Here is a 22,261-nt window from a genome sequence, read left to right on the forward strand (position 1 = left end):
TTTTGCCAAAACTAAAAGTATTTTGAACTAAAATTTACGGCAGAACCTACTACCTAGGCCACTTAAGACCAATATGTAACTGTTGCAAGGCAATGACCTCAGATGTTGAAATCTTGCGTATCCAATAAAAAAAAAATTTTTCTTTATCAATTATTGTTCTTCAATATCTGTCTTTTATCATTTTACTTCATCCGCATCAAGCTTGGTGCAATTCACAAGGTAATACTGCAATAGTCTTCCTAATCCCCCCGTTACACCTTTTTATTTCGTATTTAATCTCATCTATTAATTATTACCAAGACTGGCTTCCGTTTTTTTTAATTTTAAAACATCTATAAACCATTACAAACATTAAGTAGTTATTATAACTATATAGTTGGTATATCTCATTTACCATTTACTTAAAAATAATATTATTTAATGAGCAGATACTATTGTACAGTTTTAAATGATTTGAAATGTAATGAAGGCTTAAAATAAATACAACATTTTAAATTGATTAATCATCCCTCATCCATTTGCCGTTTCAACCTTGAAAGTTAATGACAACAATTAGAGGAATTAAAACAATTTTTATGAAAAGCAATATAGTCAGTGAACAGTGAGAAATGAGATATTAAATAACAATTTTGTAAATAATTCTATACAAATAATACTTGTTGTAAAACACTATAGTATGAAATAAATATATGCAGCGTGTATAATACCATGCACCCATATTACGACATTATACAAACCTACATCACTGTATATAATAATAATATAGTTGTGATTGAATACAACAGTAAATAGAATACTCTGACTTCTTCAATAGGTAATTTAATTGCTGTTAGATTTCTTCATTAACTTGAGGCTTGGCTTTTTTAAAACTCTAAAATAATATGGTACAAAGATTTTTAGTAATATAATATAAATTGAAAAACGAAATGTATTTGGTGATACCTCAGATGCCACATTATGTAAAAGGTAAGCCGTATCCTTTCCCGTCTGTTCAACCATTTTGTAGAAAAATCCATTAATGTTTTTCAACAATCTATATGGATGGTCAAATTCAATTATTTTTCCAAAATCCATTACTAATACTTTGTCAGAGTCCATAATAGTATTTAAACGGTGAGCAATTGTTAGTACAGTGCAATACCTAAATTTATTCCTAATTGTATTTTGAATCAACTTATCAGTCCTGTAAATAAAAATTAAGATGTGTGGGATTAAAATATACTTTTGGATAATAAAAGAAATTGCAATATTCGACATTTTTATTACAGCGGATCAACATTGGCAGTAGCCTCGTCCAATATCAGGATCTTATTTTTTTGTACTATTGCTCTAGCCAAACAAACTAATTGCCTTTGTCCAACACTGAAATTCGAACCACTCGCTGACATTTTTGAGTTTAAACCGTCGGGCAAGTCCTCTATATAGTCTTTGAGTTCTACCTATAATAATATTTAATGCATTAATAATTATTATTACACATTTTTCAGTTAATAATAAAATTAATATTTTGTTTTAAGTGAAATTATTTAGAACACATACTTCATCTAGAGCATTCCAAAGAGCATGATCCGGGTATTCGTCAAATGGATCTAAGTTTGTTCGCATCGTTCCGGAAAACAGTACAGGTTCTTGAGGAATAATAGACAACTTAGATCTGAGGTCTTTGAGTTCTAATTCGTGTATATCTACGCCATCAATGATGATTTTACCTTCATTCAGAGCTAATCTAAACAATGCTCCGATAAAGGATGATTTACCTGCACCAGTCCTACCAACAATACCTATCTAAAGAAACATAAAAAAAAATCATTATTAACCATCTAAAATAACTCTCAAATCACCTACTTTTTCCATTGTCTGAATTTGAACGTTTAGATCTTTTAATACATATGGCGAATCTGGGCTGTAACGCAAATTAAAATGTTCGAATACGATTTTTCCGGAATAAGGCCATCCTTTTGGTTTCGGTTTTTCTAGAAAACCAAATAATAATTTAAATACAAATTATTCATTTTACATAAAATAAATTATCAAGTTTTACTAGTAGAAGATTGAAGAGTTTCTTCTATTGGTAAATGTGTATATTCTAATATTCTTTCAACGTTTATCATTTGGTTTTCTAAAAATGTTGTTAGTTGTACTCCGAATTCGATTCTACCTATCAATGTAATCACTTGTGTAAGAGCTAGACCAACACTTCCACCGAGGACGTCTAAAATTAAATTATAATTCATTCATTCAAGTTACATCTTTATAATTCATCATAATATATCTACGTGTTTAACTTACTGTTGTCAATTACTAAAAAGCAGGATATCACAACACTCAAATAAATAATACAGATTATGTCCAACCAAAATCCGAATCCAAGACTTAAACAAGTACTCAAATGTGAAGCAGAGGAATGTAAATCCTAAATGTTATATTTAAAATATATTCAAACCATTCAAATAATCGTTATATTGAATTATTAAAAACGTGAAATAATATTTTTAACTTACTTGATGTTTATCAAATTCTCGAGATAAAATATCCTCTACTTTAAATGCTCTAATTGTTGTTAAACCTTGTAATGACGCATTCATATGAGCTAATACAGGACTTCGCGCTGTTTATAGTTATACATAACAATTGTTTTTAATTGAAGATAAACAATAAATACAAGGCATACATTCATTTGCAATTTACAATTTGAATATGACACTTACTTTCTCCTTCTAACCGTTGTACACTTTGCGATGTATTGAGATGAAAATATTTTAGTTTGTAAATGATAATTCCCGCGATAATGGTCGGTATTGAAAGATAATATAAACTAGTGAAAACAACAATAAATACACTTCCCAAACTTAATAAAGCAACCTATTAAAAAAAAATATCATAAATTTAAATTGTAGTAGAAAAAAACATTGAAGCATATTCTATAATTATTATTCTTTTATGTATTACTTGTATGCATTCAAAATAAATATTTGGTAAGTTTTTATCCACCGCTGACATGTCTTTAGAAAATCTGTTCAATATCTGTCCTGCATAAAATAAGATAATAATATATTTTATTCAATTATATGTAAATCACGTGGACAATTAAAACATTTATTACCTGAAGTATTTGTATTGAAAAAAAACATGGGGGTTCTTATAATGGAATAGAACATTTGATTGTGTAAATTTATTGAAGCGTTTGTAGTCATTTTGACGAAAATTGCAGATCTGATGATAACCGATACTATCAGGAAAATCGTTAATAAGACATAAATCATAAGAAAATATCTCTGGAATTTTGAGATCAATAATGATGAACTATATTTATCACGAGTCGCTGATGTATTGTTACTACAGCATGAAATATTCAATAATTTATGATATTTAAATTCTTCCTGATTTACCCTAAAAATAGTATAAACAGTTTACATAAATTCTTAAAATTATATTTCTATTGATTAATAGTTGAAGAATAGTCGTATGAATAGTACCAAATGCTAAGCCAGAAATCTCCACTCGTAGTTAGTACTTGAGTAAAAATGCAGAAAAAAATACCTAACAGTATGTTATGTATTCTTCCACCAGCCATAACGTATGATGTAAATATACTCTTGAAATTACATTTGTAAGACTGGATCTCTGATATTTTTTTAGGTTTTGATAATTTGCCATCACCATTTTGATTCTCGTATTTAGATGTTATAATTCTGTTGTTGGGTCCAAGCAGAGGAGAAACCACGAGTGATTGGGCACTATTATTTTTTATAGTAGTTGTTTCAGTTCCATTTTCAATATTATTATCGTTGGAAGATCCAAGTAAATTGGCAAAGTCAAAATTGCAAGATTTTAGATCTTGATAAGATCCTTCACTTACTATATTACCCTGAAAATAAAAATAAACAACAAAGCTTTAAGGTAAATATACTATTAAATTATCCAGCAATCTAAAGATTAAACACTTTAACTAACATTCTCCATTAGAACAATTTGATCAACGTCAGATAAATATTGTACTTGGTGCGTAATAAGAATACATGTTTTTGTTTTTAGATAGTCTGTTAATCAACAAAAAAATTTGCTTATAAGTGTTTATGCAGTTTAAAAATTTTTAAGTGTACCTAAAATGCATTTTTCAAATAAATGCTTGCCAACTCTAACATCAACAGCTGAAAGCGGATCATCGAGTAAGTAAATATCTGCTTGTTTGTACACCGCTCTGAAATAAACAATTAGAATTATTATTAAATAAAAAATTTTCGTTAGCTTTCTAGTGTATAATATTTACCTCGCTAAATTAATTCTAGCTCTTTGTCCTCCACTTAAGGTTATTCCTCTTTCTCCCACTACCGTCTCATCGCCAAGTGGAAATTGATCAAGATCGCTTTTTAATGCACATACATCAATAACCTATTTAGAAATCATACCGGTTAACTGTTTTCTTAAATTCTATTAAGTGTATAATGTTGAATACTATGACGTATGTTATACTTGTTTGAATCGCTCTTTGTCCATTGGCGATCCAAATAAAATATTTTGTCTAACAGACCCAGAAAATATCCATGGTTCCTGTGCTGCATAAGATACCACACCATTCACAGAAATTCTGCCTTCCAAAATGGGCAATTCCCGCAAAATTGCATGTATTAATGAACTCTGTATATAATGGGATATTTATGTGTTATGTTGTACAAAAAATATTAAAGGTTCTATCAACATTTTTTAAAATGAAACATCTGCACAATTTTTTTAATTAATCTGTATTTTGATTTGTTTCTTGTAATTACCTGTAGTAACGACAGTAAAAGAACCTCTTAGATATATGGTATTCACTATTTGTACTATATTCACCTTTCCGGCTCCTACTGGTCCAATAACTGCAAGCAATCGTCCAGGTATTACGGTTAAATTGATTTTTTCTAATGTGTTACTATTTTGATCATCTGTCCATTTTGCAGTTGCATTTAAAATAACTATACCATTATCTTTATCAAGTTCAGTTTCATTTTCCATATCTGTACAGTCGTTTTTAGTATTGTCATCAGCAATTAGTGATTGAATAACATCATTTTCCACTAGTGTGTCAGATTTCGAACAGCATTTTGGTATTTGATCTTTCTCCTCAAGTAATAAGAAGTTCTTAACAAAAAACGTGTAATTAGATTTTCTTTTTTAAGTGTACATTAACTTTGATACATCATTCATTACTGATATTTTGAAATAGATAAATATAAACATATTAGGATATACCTCGATGCGTTTAATGGATGCAATCAATTCACCAATGTACAACAAACTAGCACAGAACCTTACTGCCATTGAAAAATGCAATATAGTGTATAATGATGTAAGAACATAAACCTATAAAGAAATATTGAGTATAGATTATTTAATATAAATCAAATCATGAATAATAATAATAAAATAAAGTTAAGAAGACACTTATTTATTGCCTGGTATCAATCTTGCAAATGCACATTATACCAAATTTGTTTTAACAGAACCAGGTTTCAATACAAACATTATTTGGCTTATTATGTACATCGGTGTTGGTTTTCTTACGTTTTTCAAGAGTGTTATGAGTTATTAGTAGGTAACTAAAATTGTAAAATGTAATAATTGTATACTTACTTTGTGCACAGATATTTGATTTCCAAGTGAAATATACAATATGATACTGATAAATAATTGAAATTTTACTTGAAATATTTTAAACGATACAGACATTAATTTGATAAATGTCGATCCTTTAATCTGTTCAACTTCCAGCCTATTTTTTGGAAAACATAAATAATGTACTATATTTTATACAAATTTAAATATAGGTAACTTATTATACAACAGTATAAAACATACTTCCGCACATATTCTATAAGTTTACTAAAAGGTTTTTCCCACGTGTACATTTTGATCACTTGTATTCCCAAAATGATTTCATTCATTAGACGTATTCTCTCATCGGTCTTCTTCGCCGTCTTTAAATAGATTTCAGACATTTTTTTGCCCATCCAACCTGAAAATTAAGCAAGTCAAACAAAAAATCTACTACCAATCTTTAATAAATTGCTTTAGTTCATCGGTTAAAAATAATTTATTGTTATAAATAACAAACCTTGTAATGGAATAAAAAAAAAAAATGCAGCTATTCCAATTAATGATGACACTCCAATTTCCTGCCACAATAAATAAGTAACCACTATCGTTTGCAGAGGTCCAATCCACAAATAATGTAATTTATGTAATGATACGTCGAATTGATTTACGTCGTTCGATATCAAATTTATCATTTGACCAACAGTGGTTTCATCAAGAGCTTTATTACTCAGAAATAATGCCTAGGTAAAAACAATCATATACAATTATTTTTGGTTCGTAAAATGAAGATAAACAAAATATTTACGTGCTGGACATTAGTTGGTATTTTATAATTAATATTCTAATAATATTAATCATTTTCATACAGAATATTATCATTAGAGTGATCATCCAAGAAATATATCATTTAATATTAGGTATAAGTTATTTGTTTCGGACAACACTTAATTTCTTACTCTTCCATAACTGTTATAAAGTGCATACAATTATTTTTGAAATATTATTTTTGTGTAGCAGTCAAAACGTTGAATTCATATTTGTATATGCATCGGGATTTTACATACACAGCTTTTAAATTACCTCTATTACTGACAGATTGATGATACTTATTCACAACACTTACCGCGAGACTTGAGAAAAATAAAATAAAATTAATAGTTGAAAATCATGATGTCAAAAAATGTCACCAATCATTATTATTGGAGTAGAAATAATATTATTTTATCAAATGTACATACATTTTATCTTAATAGTGGTTTAGATAATATTATACTAATTAGAATACAGACAGAGCAGTGAAATGCAATTACCTTCTACATAAATGGAAAATGAAAAACTCACCGCATTGTGACTGAGGACAATTACAAACAATACAAACTATCAGACACGTTGTAGAAAAGTGTCTACAAACAAGATATAATGGATAATTAAACTGTCTAAGATTGATTCACCTTTAAATATATTTTCCTATATTATTAATATTAATATTGTTATTTATCATAGTTTAATTATTAATTATATTATTTCTTCTTTTTGTTGTTGTTGTTCTATTTAGGTATTTCAATTTTATGTTTTTGGTTCTGTTTTTTAGCAATATTTTAGCCGTATGAAATTTAAAAAAAATACAAGATGCCTCTTAAGTTTTTCCATCTTCATAAAAAAAATTTATAAGAATTTCAACATTTTACGACATTAGGTACCTATTTAGTGTTCACCCGTAAACTAATGATTTCTCATTTTCTTGTTTTGTTGTAATTCAAATATGAATAGCTACAGATACATAAAACATTCATCAAATGTTTACATTAGTTTTTTCTGTATATTTTCCAAATGATATTTCAAAAATATATCCTTTAAAACATTATCTATGGATCGTTGGCTAGAAATCACTGGTAAACACCTTTACGGTATAATAATGTTAAATTTAAAGAATATTTTATAGGTTTACCTTTCTGTAAATTATAGAACAACATGCAACTCGTGCCTTCAATGCTTCGTTTAAAACTTCTTGATCCGTTAAATAGTGTAAATTTGTTGTTATAAATAAGCTAAATATTAAACCAGATGCGCATATGTATGTATATATTATGTCAGCATTTTTGGTTTTATCGGGATTGAAGTATTCCAATAGTTCACCAATTAATATAGGTTGAGATATTCTGTAACAATGATGCAAATTACAAATTTAATTAATTGTCTTTGTCTAGTACATTTAATTTTAAAAGAATCCAATAGTTATAGTTACATTTCCATTGTATTTACTCCGGAATTCACCTAATGTTATGATTATTAACTATAATATATTACCAGTGGTGGCTCGTGAGCAATTTGTTTTAATAATATTTTAACTACCCCGTGAGATACTCTGAATAGAGTAAGGGCCTAACGAACCTGCGGACTTCAGTTACCATTAAACTCTCTATAAAGAGGTTTCTCGTAGAGCTAACCCCCTACAGTGTCAAAAACTTGGTTACGAAACAACCAAATAATATGCCTCGTATGAAAAATGTGGAACCTAAGGCTTTTATGACTAGAACTTGGAATGTACGAACGTTATAAAGGTCTGGATATTTGACGACAGCGATATTGGAATTTGAACGATATCGGCTGAACATTATTGCGATTGAGGTGACCGGGAAGAAGAAGCTTAAAAACTGGAAATTGGACGGTAATAGCAGGGGTACTGGGCACCTGCAGTTGGGCATTGGTTTCATTGTAAGTTACAAGATATTACCTAGAGTCAAGAAGTTTAAGGCAGTGAATGACAGAATCAGCTATATTCAACTGGAATGCCAATGGTTTAACGTGGTATTGATTAACGGGTATGCTTCAACTGAAGACAAAGAAAAAGAGGCGGAGAATATATTCTACGAAGACTTAGATAATGTGTGTGACTTGATACCGACCAACAAAGTGAAAATCCTACTGAGGGATTTTAATCCAAAAATAGGAGAGAAAATAATATACATACCAACAATTAGGAAGGAGAGTCTGCATAGAGCCTCAAACGATAATGGTATAATAATTAGTAAATTTTGCTATGACTAGAAAGTAGAAATATGGTAGTAAGTAGCACCACATTTCCAAACCTGGGTTTCACCATCAGGACATATAAGGAACCAAACAGACCATGTTAAAGTTGATTGACGGATCAAGATATGCATCACTGATGTTCGAAGCTTGAGAGGTAGCAGCGTAATGTCAGACCATTTTACAGTAAGAGCAAAAACCAAACTATGTTTATCAGTGGAATGGTGAACGGTGACCGTCACTATCAAAAGATTCAACACAGATGGCTTGTAAAATCAGGAGATAAAAAGACAATACAAGAATAAATTAAAATAAACCTTTTGTCTAATAGAGGAAACAAACAACGCAGATGCTCTATGGAATGAAACTGGAAACTCAGTAAAAACGGTGGACACAGGAGTCCAAGGATTTTAAGAAAGAATAACAACTAAAAAATGGTTTGATGAACAGTGTAAAATAACAAATACTGAAAGAGATATTGCAAGAACAAAAATGCTAAAATACCCAAGTGATTAGAATAGAAGATTAATCGCAATTAAGAGACGAGAAACAAAGCAAATATTTAGAAGGAAAAAAGGACATGGGAAAACTCTTGACTTGAAGTAATAGAGAATAGCTACAAAAATAACATAAACTCTTTTTTGAGAAGGCTAATAAGATTAAGGTTGGATTTAAGGCAAAATCAACAATTATAAAGAACGGAGAGGGATGACTAATAATGGATAAGGAAAAGGCACGGAAGAAAACATTAGCACGGTTGAACAGAAGGTAGTTGAACAGACGACAGAAGAAGTGAGATGGGCAGTAGATATGTTGAAAAATGGAAAGGCACCAGGAGGAAATGCAATTATTGCAGAGCTGCCGAAAGAGGGAGGAAAATACCTAATGGTACAGCTAAGACGGCTTATAGATATTGTATGGGGACAAGAAGAAATCTAAAAAAAATGGCACTTGTCAGTGTTATGCCTGATTCACAAAAGTAAGACCCTATGGTTTGCCAGAATTAAAGAGGTATATCTTCACTAAACACATCTTACAAAATAGTATCAATAATATTGAACCAAATCAAATAATACTCAAATGAAATAATAGGAGAATATTAGTTATGATTTACGCCAGGGAAATTGATAGTTGATCAAATACACACATTATAGCAAGTAGTAGAAAAAAGTCACGACATAGATATGTACCTATTATTTATCGATTTCAGACAAGCGTATGACTCCATAAATCAGTATAGGCTCTGGAAAACAATGACTTAACTTGGAAAAAACTGGTGAGACTGGTAAAGCCATGCGTTTTTTTATATTCCTAATTATTTTTGTTTATTAGTGTAAGTTAACTAGGAAAAAAAGAAACTTCTTACTTAAAAATAACTTCAAGTATGCAAATTACAAATCCGAGAAACATATATTTTGCACCAAACATTCGGATCAAAGCTCTTAACAATGTCGGCTTTCGATTCACTGAATATGCATTGGCTAACTCCGATCTCCATGTCCTAAATATGCGCCAAAACAAATACTATTTTACTTTAAAGTATTTGAAAAAACATTATAGTATTATAATTTAAAATTAATTTACTTTTCTAATTGGTCGCCTAATACTGATGCTGTGTGATCGTCTAATGTCGTATACAAATCTGTTTCAACTAAATCCCTATGTCGTCCTATTTCGAATAGGTTTGACATCCAGCTAAATAAATCATATAATAATTAAAAATCGGTAAAATTATGTTTTTTATAAATATGTGTATGGTAATATATGTATATACTATAGATACTTAATTTAAACATTATAAAAGCATTTTATCATAACCACATTTACTGGTTTAGAAAATAAAGGAAGCTCAATGAAAACGCATGTACATGTAAATGTATAGTGTTTCCTTATGTTTAATACTAGCTGTAAAATAAATTATAATTTTTAAATTATTAGTTGTTTAACTCGCAGTCGTAACCAATGTAAATGTAATTTAATTTACATTTTACTATGTATAATTTTATTGTATCGGTATTATAAAATATTGTTTTGTAGTATTAAGTAAGACACATATTATATAAACACCAACCATCAAGAAACGAAACATAAAATGTACTCATATTTACTACTTAGGTACTTATATCCACATAAATTGTCTAACATTATAATCTGTATATTTAATCACTATAAGCACGGCGCGGCGTTCAAACTTCAAAACGTATAGAGCCTATAATATGTAAATTAAGTATATTTTTTTGTGTTTGAAGTGTTTGGATACTTTGCTTGACAATTCGTATATTAATCCAATCTTATCTGAAAAACGTATCAAACTAGATTTATCGTAGTCTTGTATACATCGGTACTATTAATCTGTACAACTCACAATAGTATCTGACAATAATAATATAACTACTCAGTTTGATACCAAACCATTTAAATTATTCAAAATTATTATTAAACCTATGTGTACATTTTATATTAGTAAAAATTATTTTACAATTTAAACTGTCTCGAATATGTTATGCTTATAGGTTGCACTGTTTGGAATATGTGTATAATATATACTATATAATATGTATATATCTAATATATGTATATATATTAGGTTCTTTTCTAGGGAAGATTATTTTTTTTATTTTAGATTCTGAACGTAATTACACTGTTTGTTTGTTTTTCTAGCAGAAAAAATATACTAATCATCTGAACTGGATGTACAAAGTAGAAATTTGATCCAGTAAGTACTTTAAGTATAGATCATAATTCAGAATTTTCAGTACTTTTAGAAAAAAATTGTGAAAAACAAAATTCGTTTATTTGTTAAAATATTTATTTGGAAATCTCTGTTACCAAAAAGTTAGACTATCTTCACTTGGACCACCCTTAATTTTTTAAATCTATTTACGTCGATAAAAAATTATTTGGTATCGAAAAGTTTAAAATAGTAACTTTTTATATTGGAATACAAAAATATGTTAAATGATTTTTACTAAAACAAAATGTGTTTGGAAGTAAGATAAAATTGTAGAGGGGAAATACGTGAATTTTTTTTATATTTTGTAAATGTTCAATTGCCTGTTCTAGTTGCTATGGGGTTGGACAGTTTTCAAGAAGCGGCACCTACGAACAATTTATATTCATCAGTTATAATGAAATTTAGCAATATATATTTTAATTTAATCGAAATCAGAACATCATGATTTATATTTGAAATGTTTAGTAGTTTTACACCAACCATAAACAAATCATTTACTTATTTTTTAAATGCCAGTCTGTTGATATCTGTAATTTCCTTATTATAATGCAAGTGTATTTTTTAAATTTATTTACCTATATGTGATGATTTCAAAAATATTTGCATTACTCCTCGGGTTGTCAGGACGTTTTACTTTACTATCTGCCTTCAGTATTTCCCTTAAATAATAAAACAAGTAAATACAAATTGAGTTGGTTGTTATTTATTAGCGTAGACTATAGATCTAATATTTGAGTATACCTATTTCATAACTTACCGGTACATAATGTGAAGACTAAAGAGTACACCCAGTATGGTTGTTTAATTCGTTTTTTTATTTGTGATGAATATTATTTATTAGTGTTAAATTGTGTTCCTTGTGAAGGCATTTAAAAAAAAATAATGTTAAGTAGGTATTTCGATTACAAACAATTCATTAATGTAGGTACACTTACGACGATTGTCAAGTAGGTAACTGAGAGTAGAACGCACTGATTATTCCCACTTCCCATAGCCAGTTTTATTTGTAGTATTTAATCAGTGTTCATCATTTAGAATACCTACTGCAACAATAAATACTATACTTAGTATGAACCAATCAGTGCCCCCCCCCCCATGTTATGGTATAAATAGTGTATAATAAAAGGCAAAGTATAGACTATGATATTTCTAAAAACGGTTTAAAGAAACATTTTGAGTATGATCAATTTTTGTAGAGTTTGTTACGGTTACGGGATATAGCAATAACGACCCAGTATAATGTAACAGATATCAAATCTGATCTATTTTGTTTAGCATCTCATTCCCATTTTTTCCTTTAGTTATGCATTTACTCAAACACCTATTGATTTTTGGAATTTTTTAGTGTACCTGCAATTATTATGGTATAGGTATTATGGATACGCTCACACTCTCAATAAGCTTTCATCCTGCACATGCTGTACATACTGCATGCCAGTAAAAACCGCGAGCATGAGTGGTTGATAGGTTATCAAAATAAAATTGACAACCAGAATATTTTAATTACCCACACTTAAATACAATTATTAATCTACGATGTACGACCGTCTGTTTTACCTATTTGAGTCGCCGAAATTATAATAGATACTATTGGTGTTAATATTAATTACAAAATGATTAACTGCAGTTATCGGGATATCTCTTAAACTAGGTTTACACGGGGCGTGAATCACGAGATGAACCACGTTTTTGACCGCACGACCCAAGCGTGATTGAATCAAACACATTTAATCAATGGTTATACCATCGCTGCTTTATTTTGTTCACGAACAATGAACATGCTAATTAATTGCGCATACTTCTGACCACTCGAGTGACCGGAGTATTGGAACATGTGTATGGTGCCTATAAAATATTATGCGCTTAAAAACAGTGTTACTCCGTGGCTACTGTAAGAACAACAAGTACTTTTCAGTTACCCAACACAGAAAACTTTAGTTATTTTAATTTAATTTATCATCGCAGCCATACTAAATCATGCAATTTAATGGTTTATAAAATTAAAAAATTATTATTAATGTATTATTTCTGATGAAAAATAAGTTTAACTTTTAACGTTAGACACTTCGAAACATTTGTCATTAATAATTTTAGGTTTCTAAATATAAGACATAAGTGTAAAACACTTTATACCAATGTTGTGTACTTTCTTTAGTTTACACTTGTCAATTTGTAATTACAATTGTTTGTATTAAGGTTTTATAACAGTGGTCCTAGTCAAAGTAAATTCATAGGAGCTAGTATTAAAAAAACATCAAAATATTAGTATTTAATATAGATTCGTAGAAGCCAATATTAAACAAGTAGGTACCAAATAACTATTTTTAATTTGTATAATATGGAATTATAGTTTATTGTGCTGTATTAAAATATGAGACGCATATTCTGGTCTAGTTAAGTTAGGTCCGAGGCCTGCTTAAGGGACATCACGGGTTTGTTATTAAGAAGAGAGAAAAAATGAAAATAAATAATTACATGGTTAAATGGAAGATAATTTTAATAAGTTAGGGTCGCAAAATCCGAACGGCATTGTACATTATGTACGCTTGCAAATCACAGAATGAGCTTTTCTAACTTGTTTTATTTTACAGCTATATTATAATATTACATAAGAGAGTAAATTGTATATAATATGTTTGTTTAACTTTTACAGTCATTAAAAAATATAATTTCTAATTTTATCGTTCCATACTCACAGGTTTTTTTTTTAGGTTTTTACTCATATTTTTCACTCCATAAAATAATAATTTAAGTATTATTCTACTTAACTTTTATACAAGGTTTGATGTATCTGTACGTTTTATATTCATACATTTTGTATTTTCGAATATTAACCCAAGAGGCCAGTTGTATGCATTTATTTTTAATTATATTTAATGATTGTTCACAAAGAAAATATTCAAACAAATATTTAAAAAGGGGAAAATATAGTATTATATTTTGTAGTATTTTTATATAGAAGTTACTGTTATAAGGTTACTATGTATTTGTGTATACCATGGTATAATATTATATTTATGCAAATAAAATTGAACTTCAGTCCGGGTTTATCGGACTGTCGCTAGCATTTTTCACTTGCAACTGTACTCAAAGTTCAAGGTCCGGCTATCGGCTATCTCATTACAGCAATAAACCATGCCTTACAACATGTATGGTACGTGAGTACTGGAAGGTAAAATTCGACATGATTAGGGCCCTCTGGGCAGCAAACGAAACATATCTGCTTCGTCTACCTCCCCAGGACCCTCTGACAAGAAGTCAAAAACATTTGTTTCTTCAAACCGATTCTAAGTTCTGACGATGATTCATGCGATAGCGTATTTGCTACTCCTAATCACTTAACTGTAACTAGAATCAGACTCAAATCGACAACGTCAATAATGCAACCCGTGCTCAACCTATCTATATTAAAAACGTAACAAATTTCTCCTCATTTAAAAACAAATTAACACAACTCAAGAATATTAAAGGTTTCACTTGCAAGGCCATGTCATCATATCTAATCGTTCGACCTAAAGAGCCGAATAACACTAAAATAATACTTGATCACCTGTCGAGTTCAGCCACTGATTTCCATACATGCTCGCCCTCTCAGGATTGTAATCAGAAACTTACGTCACTCTACACCAAGTTCTGATGTTATCGATGCGACGATGTTCTAACCGAGCTTGGCCACTCGGTTAGACATGCTGAAAATACCAAAAAGAACAAATCGCCGTTATTTTTCGTTGTCCTTAATATTAAAAATAATAACGCGGACATTTTCAACATTACCAAGCTATTACACACCTGTGGTCAAAAAACCACGTATGTCTCACACCAGCTTACGGTCACACAAAAACGTTTTGTTCTCACAAACCTCGCTGTGTCAAATACGGTGATGAACATCTATCAGAAACGTATTCCAAAGACAGTATTCCTGCCAAATGTGCTCTCTGCGCAGGTGCGCACACATCATCTTATAAAGGCTGCTTAGTTTTCAAAAATCACGCCACCTTATACAAAAAACGCAAGTTGGGAATAAAATCAATTTCCCCTCCTAGGCCAACCAAGTCCGTACTTACTACTTTTTGAGAACCATTGCAGTTCTAATCATCATAGTACTTAACGCTGCCGTCACAGCCAATTAACCACCATGTGATCCATCAGATAAACTATCCAAAATTATCATCGAAATGTCAAACATCGTTAGTCCATTAATTAAGTGACTTTCGATGGTTCTAGATAAACTAAACTGCACCTTATCTACTTCTCAGCCTTCAATATTTTCAACTATTTATTTTATTACTATATATATTTATTGCTATTACTACTTTTATGATGAGTAATATTGTTACATGGAATGTATCCTTAATATTGTAATTGTTGAGTCATAATAGTCTACGACAGAAGGCTTTTCATAAAAAAAAAATTGAACTATTCTTACTAGTCTAGCTAATTATGATAATCTATTCGAAAAAACGGGCAGCAACAATAATGCAACATGAGCTTTACTTATAAAAATTAAAAGTCGATTTATTTTTACAACACTCGACAACGGACAAGATAATATCAACATTTTATGAATAACACGCAAAAAACGTATAATATTCAAATACGATTAAGGTGAGACAAATGTTATTATATCAGTTAGGTATATATTAAACTTTACAAATGACTTTTATTTTAAAATTTAAATTGATATGATTATATGAAACATCGTGAAATATATTGTGCTTGGCCGAAATGGGTGTTCCGTGAAGGCATGAGGATGTTGCTTCGTCACGAGGGTGTTGTCTATACAGATGCGATTAATAAAGAAACCGGTTTTATTTACATTGAGTTCAAATGTTATACTTTTTAATAAAAAAAACAGTAGATTAACATTTGTAGATGTGATTAATTAATACTCTATATTAATGGTTATAAAATATAAAAAAAATTTTAGTTAATACATTTCGAATAAAATTCATTCTGGAAATATTTGTATTATTAAAAAGTCTATGGCATGATAGTAAATATTAAATATTTAAGCAACGTTTTCGAATATGTGTATAAAAAAAAATACATAATAAATAATAATATGAATACATCATAATTAATATTGTACATTTTATAATCGCGTTGACGCAATTCTGAGACTATTTTTTCCCTCGAGAGTATTTGAATGACTAACTCTCTAGTTTCGTTCATTAGATTATAAACAATATTAAAAACGAAAAATTGCTTGTAAAAAACAATAATAATAAACGCATCGTGACTACTATCAATTATCATATATCTATAGGTATACAAAGACATATAGCTATATGGTTACAGGTAGTCCATAGGGTAGTCCTTATATTTAATTTTATTATCATGATAATGAAACTATTTAAAATAAATATGTTGAAAAATATAAGTGTCTAGCATAATTATTACATATTTGTATTTTGTAGTATGATTACAGTGAAACCTCTATAAATAACTTTTAATTAACAATATGTTCTGTTTAACTAAATACTTTTGATAACCAAAATAATATGTATTTAATTTTAGTTTTACGAAATTCTCCATAATACAATTTTTTTTTTGGTCATAAGACCATATGAGACTTTATTATATAAATGTTTCTCTGTACAAGGTTATATAACTATAAATAACATTGAAAAACTTAATTTGATTTGCAAAATGTTATTATATAGGTTGTTATAGCAATGGATTTAATGCAGCAACAAAACCTTTAAAAAGCATTTTTATTCTTAAAAAATTTACTTAAAAATGCATTGTCCGTATAGTATACATTGTATATACACCCAGAAAAATAAATTCAAGATTCAAAATATAAAATTTGTTAGGATCTAGCAAGCTGTATTAAGGGAAAAACTATATTTTCATTTTTAAACCATTTACAAAAACGTAAGTAAATGACAAAAATTAAAAAATATTTCATAAAATGTTCAAAAGATTTTCATAAATAGGATTTGTAAAAAATAACCAAAACGTAATAAAGAATGAAAAATAGACCTAAATGCAATGAAGATTTTAAGTTAAGTTGGTATGTACCTAATTCGAACTTTGTGTTAAGAATTTTATGTTTTACAATAAGCTAAAAAGTATGAATTTTCTTACAAATTCACAGCCCTACTATATGGCCCCTACACTTACAATATTGATTGCTTATAAATATTAATTTATTTTGTTTTCTTAATGAGATATAAAATAATAACGGGTATTAGGAGAAGCATCTTTATATTATGAGGAGAGTGAGGGACAAAGCCCTTCGTGGCTCTAAAATTGCTTAGGTAATTTTAATAGTTTTAAGCTACCCTAATATAATTTTTGGGTGATTAATATCTCGATTAGTAAAATATTGCTATCAAGTGTCGACTGAACGATGGTAACCGGTTACTGTTGTTCAAAATGTTTTGCCTGCTGTGAACCGGTTGATGAGGTCAAGAGCCCATACTGGCTGATCGGCTGGCACGCGGTGACCGGCATTCTTGAGAGACAGCACGGTTAGCGGACCAGACGCCGTCACGTAACCCGCCACAATGGTTTCGTTTCCGCTTTCGCATGGATCCTTAATTTTGCAAACCCGCCAAATAGTGCGCACCGGGTCTTTACGAAATCGTTCCGCTCCCGACCACTCGAGCGACTGGGCCATGCGCATGTTGCCCCGGTGATGAAGCTTGATGTCGAGCTGCCCGCTGTACAACAGAACCCGGTAGCGTCCAGCGTCCAATAGGGCGGACAACCACAGGGCCGCCGAATGCATCAAGTCTCCAAACATGTGTTGATAGACCAAATGAAAGTTGTTCAGCGGCCGTTGGCCTACGTGCAGCGCGGCCCTCACGGACGGCTTTTGCACGAACGCCTTCCAGTCATTTTCCGACGGCGGTGGTAGATCCAACAGCAAGTTGTAGTAGTATCGCATACCAGTCAGGTTCTGGAACAATGTTGGGTAGGGGTATAATCTGCCGTTCAACATCTCGTCGAACGTCCGGAACGCACCCTCGTAGTCGCCGCCGAGAATCTGAGCGTGAATAACATTATCGATTTATTCGAATCTGTCCTTTCCGTATTCTGTAACCGTTTTAAATCGATATTATAAATATTTTCTTCTTAAGAAAGTTTTGTCTTTTAACCACGTGGGTATAAGTGTTTGGAATATTAATGATTTAATGATTTTTTTATCTGATTCATTCTAAATTATTATTTGTATGGAAACAACATAGGAGACATAAAGTACCAAAAATCATAATAATATGAAGTTACCGTCAATAAGACCGTGTTGGTACAAGTATTCGCTGTAGAACAGCTGGTTGAGAGGGTCGACCAGGCCGTTACCAATAGCCAGCCCCTTGAGGTTGATCTTGACCTTGGCCCCGGGGTTGTTCTGGTGAATGAAGTATGACACGGCTGGCACGTACTTGCCCGCGTACGACTCGCCGGTCACGTAGAAATCGTTGTGCTGGTACTCGGGGAACAGTTCGAAGAACTGCACCAAGGCGGAGTACATATTCCGGGCGACGTCTGTTTGGCTGGTACTGTAACCGGAATCATTACCAGTGTAGCTGAAGCCTGTTCCCACTGGGTTGTCCACGTATAGCACCGAGTGAGTACTTGTCCACGCGTGGTCACGCAAATGGAGCTCACCTTCACAGCTTTTACACACCGAGAATGGGCCATTCACATTGAACACGCCGAGCAGGCTTGACGCGCCTGGGCCTCCCTGTAGCCACAGCAGAACAGGCGCGTCCGCTTTTACACTCACGGCCGGGAAGAACCAAAAAAACAAGTTGGAACCGTGTGCTTCGTCCACGGTCAGGTAACCGGAGTAGCTCTCGATAGCCGCCTTCAGGGGTGTCACATTGCACGCAGCCCGAGCCTCGTCGATTCGACCAGCCCGTATTAGGGGTGTCAGGAGAAGGCCTCCATCGCCTACCTCCACTGCCGCCGAACTACTACAGACGAACGTGAACAGTAGCAAAAGTAGCCACGCTGACATAGTTTTAAGACGCATCGCTCGAATACAAAACTTACGTAAAACTGGGCGAATTTCTATTTAGGAACTGATGAATGAATAGAATGACATTAAATAGTACGGTTACACGCCGGCCTGTACCACGAAGTATTTTTTAAGTTTGATTGTAAAGTACAAGAGGTATCTTAAATACAAATGAGTGATGCTTTGGTATCGGAGCGCTGAGAGCTGAAGCTCGTGGATGTCAAATGGAATTACTCTATTGAAATGCAATCTCTATATAACTATATCAAGGGGGCGTGGCCAGTGAGTATTATGGTCCGGAAGCCTGGACACCCAAGGTCAGGTAAAATTATTACATTTATTAAAAAAACATTAAAAAAAAATTAAATGTTTAGTGTTGCTGTCGAAGGGTAGTCAACAACTGGTTTTTGAGTAAATAGTTTTTGTCGAATGGAAATCAAGATGCCTCCATTAAAACTATGGAGCTATATAAATATTATACATAAATATATATAAACTATATACTATAAATATTTTTATAAATACTTTTATTGCTTGATGAGTTTTTTGTGCAGTCAATCACCGCATGTCTTCCCGCGTGTGTAATCTTCGCCTTACTAAAGCATACTAATACATCAAAATTTACGTCCAACAGTTATTTTGTATAGTTATCTTAAATATTAGAACGAGTTAATTAATTATCAACTTTAAATGATCTGTGTTCTTTCGTTTTAATTTTCAAGTGAATTATATTATATTTTCAAATATTATTATTTTACATGTTTACTCAGAACTCACTTAAAAATTAAAATATCTTAAAAAATCATGAGGGAAAAACAGATAATTATTTTACATTTATGTTTGATAATAAGTCAATTTATCCTAATATTTAAGGTAACAATACAAAATTGGAACTGCTGGATAAACATTTTGGTATAGTATCTTTGCGTTAGTAAGATGGATACAACATATTCGGGTACGACGGTCCTCTTAAGATTCGATAGAATGCATCAACAGGCAGAGAATGGTTTAATTTACTTGCGCTTTTAACAATTGAAAATCAGCTTGGCTCAAAAATAAACTACGAAGATATCATACACAATTTTGCCGAAAAAGTCAAGAAAAAAAATGTAGCTATTGTGCACTTGTCTTTAACCAATAATTCAAGGTGATTAACATTGGCTAATATTTTATAGAATTGAATAACAGCTAAAGAAGTTCCAAAATCAACATTTTGAAAAAATAAAAAAAATGTAAGGTAACATTTAAGTTATTATGTTGTTATAAATACAATGAGTCTCCGATTTATTTACAGTATCGGAATCAAAAAAAATATATAATCAATCTTGTACAAGGTTAAATATAAGCTGCATATAGGGTATATATTATGATCAAAGATTTGTGTGTCCATCGCTAAACTGGTTACTTTGACTTGATATATTTAAATTTCTTTTTCCGTCTAGTTCTAAGACCCTACCCGCCCTGACGCGTAACTGGCTAGAGCCATATCTTCGTCACGACCATCTACGCCATGTTGTGGCTTAGGGAGTAGCGTGATTACCTTAAAATGCGTTGAGTTGTTGAATTAAATGATTTGTATTAAACAAAAATTATTAATTAATAACCTGATGAGTTATTATCAACATAAACAAGAATAAGAAAAAAATATTCAGACACAAAACGACATTGGTTTGGTACGGTGTCAGTATTATGTTAAACACTTCCCAACCAGTTTCCAGTTTTTGGTCGGGAAGAAAGAAGTTAAGAAATATAATATATCCAGTTAATTAAGAAGGTCAAAAGTAAAAAATTGATGAACAACCGGATTTTTTACACTAAATAACTCCAGTATTTGACAATTCAATTTTGTCATTTTGGCGTAACTCGACAAGCTATAACCGTAGATACTATAAATTTCCACCAAAAGTTTTATTATGATTTATGACCATTTCACATGTATTATAATAAAAGTTTAAAAATTGCTTGACTCTATTTGAGACATTTATAGAAATTAAAAATGTTAGATTCTTTAAAGTTTTTTTTTCAATTACTATCAATAAATCATTTTTTGTTCCATTAAAAAACTTGCAAATGTAATATAAGGTTGGAACCACATAAGTTTGTATTAAAGTACCTACTTGTAATTCAAAAAAGAAAAGTTTACCAAAAAGTAACATTAATTTTTAATGAGTATTTTAATGATGCTTATGATATTGAAATTTCTCCAATCGCCGGTAAATTAATGAATTCCCATCAATTAATTTTGAATATTTTATTGTAATTAAAAACAAATAACAGTAGAAACTGATAATCTGGACTGCAAATGTAATCCATTTGCGTGTTTTTTTTATGTTATAGCCACTGTAAAAAAAAAATGGATTCACCAAAATTTGTTTAGACTTATTTGTAGTTAAAATATGAAACCTTATTTTGCATATGTCTGCATATTTTACGGGTAAGGACATGCTATAATTACATGTTTTCTTGATTTCTTTGTATTGTTGCTTAATTTCTTTAGGAGTATGAATACCGATCGTTTCTAAGGAGTTTAATATAGGCAATTTTCTATGTGTATGCCATCGAGTCGTGTAAAACAACATGCGCGGCGTAGTAAGTGATCATTAATGTGAGTGCCAATGTATAAAATAAATAAATAACTCCCGCACGTGCATTCAATTTCATAGGACTTTTCCATACTATTTGTTGGTGACTGATACGCTGGGACGGTCGGACACATACATATATAGTATATACATGTACCAAATATGCTATTTTTTGCCGAGATAACGGGACAAGGTCGAGCTCCACACGACTATCGCTATCCCAGGAGCCTTGCCTAATCCATCGGTTTCCGGGTATCGTACGACCTTGTTTCCCGCGGCGGCGAAGCCCTTATTAGTCTGGTGCTCTGGTCTGGTTCAGCGAGCCGTTCGTACCGTCGTATATCAAGCTATAGTGACGACGACATAAAA

The 22,261-nt window shown here is 31.0% G+C and overlaps 1 protein-coding gene and 1 pseudogene across 2 annotated transcripts; both read right to left on the reverse strand.

Annotated features, from left to right (window-relative positions):
- Window positions 1-289: 289 nt before the first annotated feature.
- Window positions 290-12,355, reverse strand: LOC111035611 (multidrug resistance-associated protein 4-like). 2 transcript variants are annotated; one of them, XM_022317289.1, is made up of 27 exons: window positions 12,277-12,355; window positions 12,099-12,197; window positions 11,917-12,000; window positions 10,192-10,302; window positions 9,974-10,108; window positions 7,526-7,736; window positions 6,095-6,317; window positions 5,839-5,995; window positions 5,614-5,752; window positions 5,233-5,343; window positions 4,834-5,121; window positions 4,474-4,638; window positions 4,271-4,392; window positions 4,104-4,201; window positions 3,955-4,040; window positions 3,477-3,868; window positions 3,104-3,390; window positions 2,950-3,029; window positions 2,709-2,862; window positions 2,502-2,608; window positions 2,290-2,413; window positions 2,042-2,212; window positions 1,846-1,973; window positions 1,540-1,785; window positions 1,267-1,439; window positions 943-1,183; window positions 290-871 (listed from the first exon to the last, which is right to left on the reverse strand). In XM_022317289.1, exons 2-27 carry the CDS (start codon window positions 12,104-12,106, stop codon window positions 830-832), a joined length of 4,083 nt encoding a protein of 1,360 aa, XP_022172981.1. In that variant the 5' UTR covers window positions 12,107-12,197; window positions 12,277-12,355; the 3' UTR covers window positions 290-829. The 2 variants fall into 2 exon arrangements, with proteins under 2 accessions (XP_022172981.1, XP_022172982.1); XM_022317290.1 differs by lacking the exons at window positions 11,917-12,000; window positions 12,099-12,197; window positions 12,277-12,355 and having other exon boundaries at window positions 9,974-10,131; window positions 10,192-10,303.
- Window positions 12,356-17,449: 5,094 nt separating this feature from the next.
- LOC111035646 lies at window positions 17,450-19,740 on the reverse strand (annotated as a pseudogene).
- Between the last annotated feature and the right edge of the window lie 2,521 nt (window positions 19,741-22,261).

The sequence above is a fragment of the Myzus persicae genome, unplaced genomic scaffold (genome assembly GCF_001856785.1).
Source record: "Myzus persicae strain clone G006 unplaced genomic scaffold, MPER_G0061.0, whole genome shotgun sequence".
In the NCBI taxonomy this organism is placed as follows: Eukaryota; Metazoa; Arthropoda; class Insecta; order Hemiptera; family Aphididae; genus Myzus; species Myzus persicae.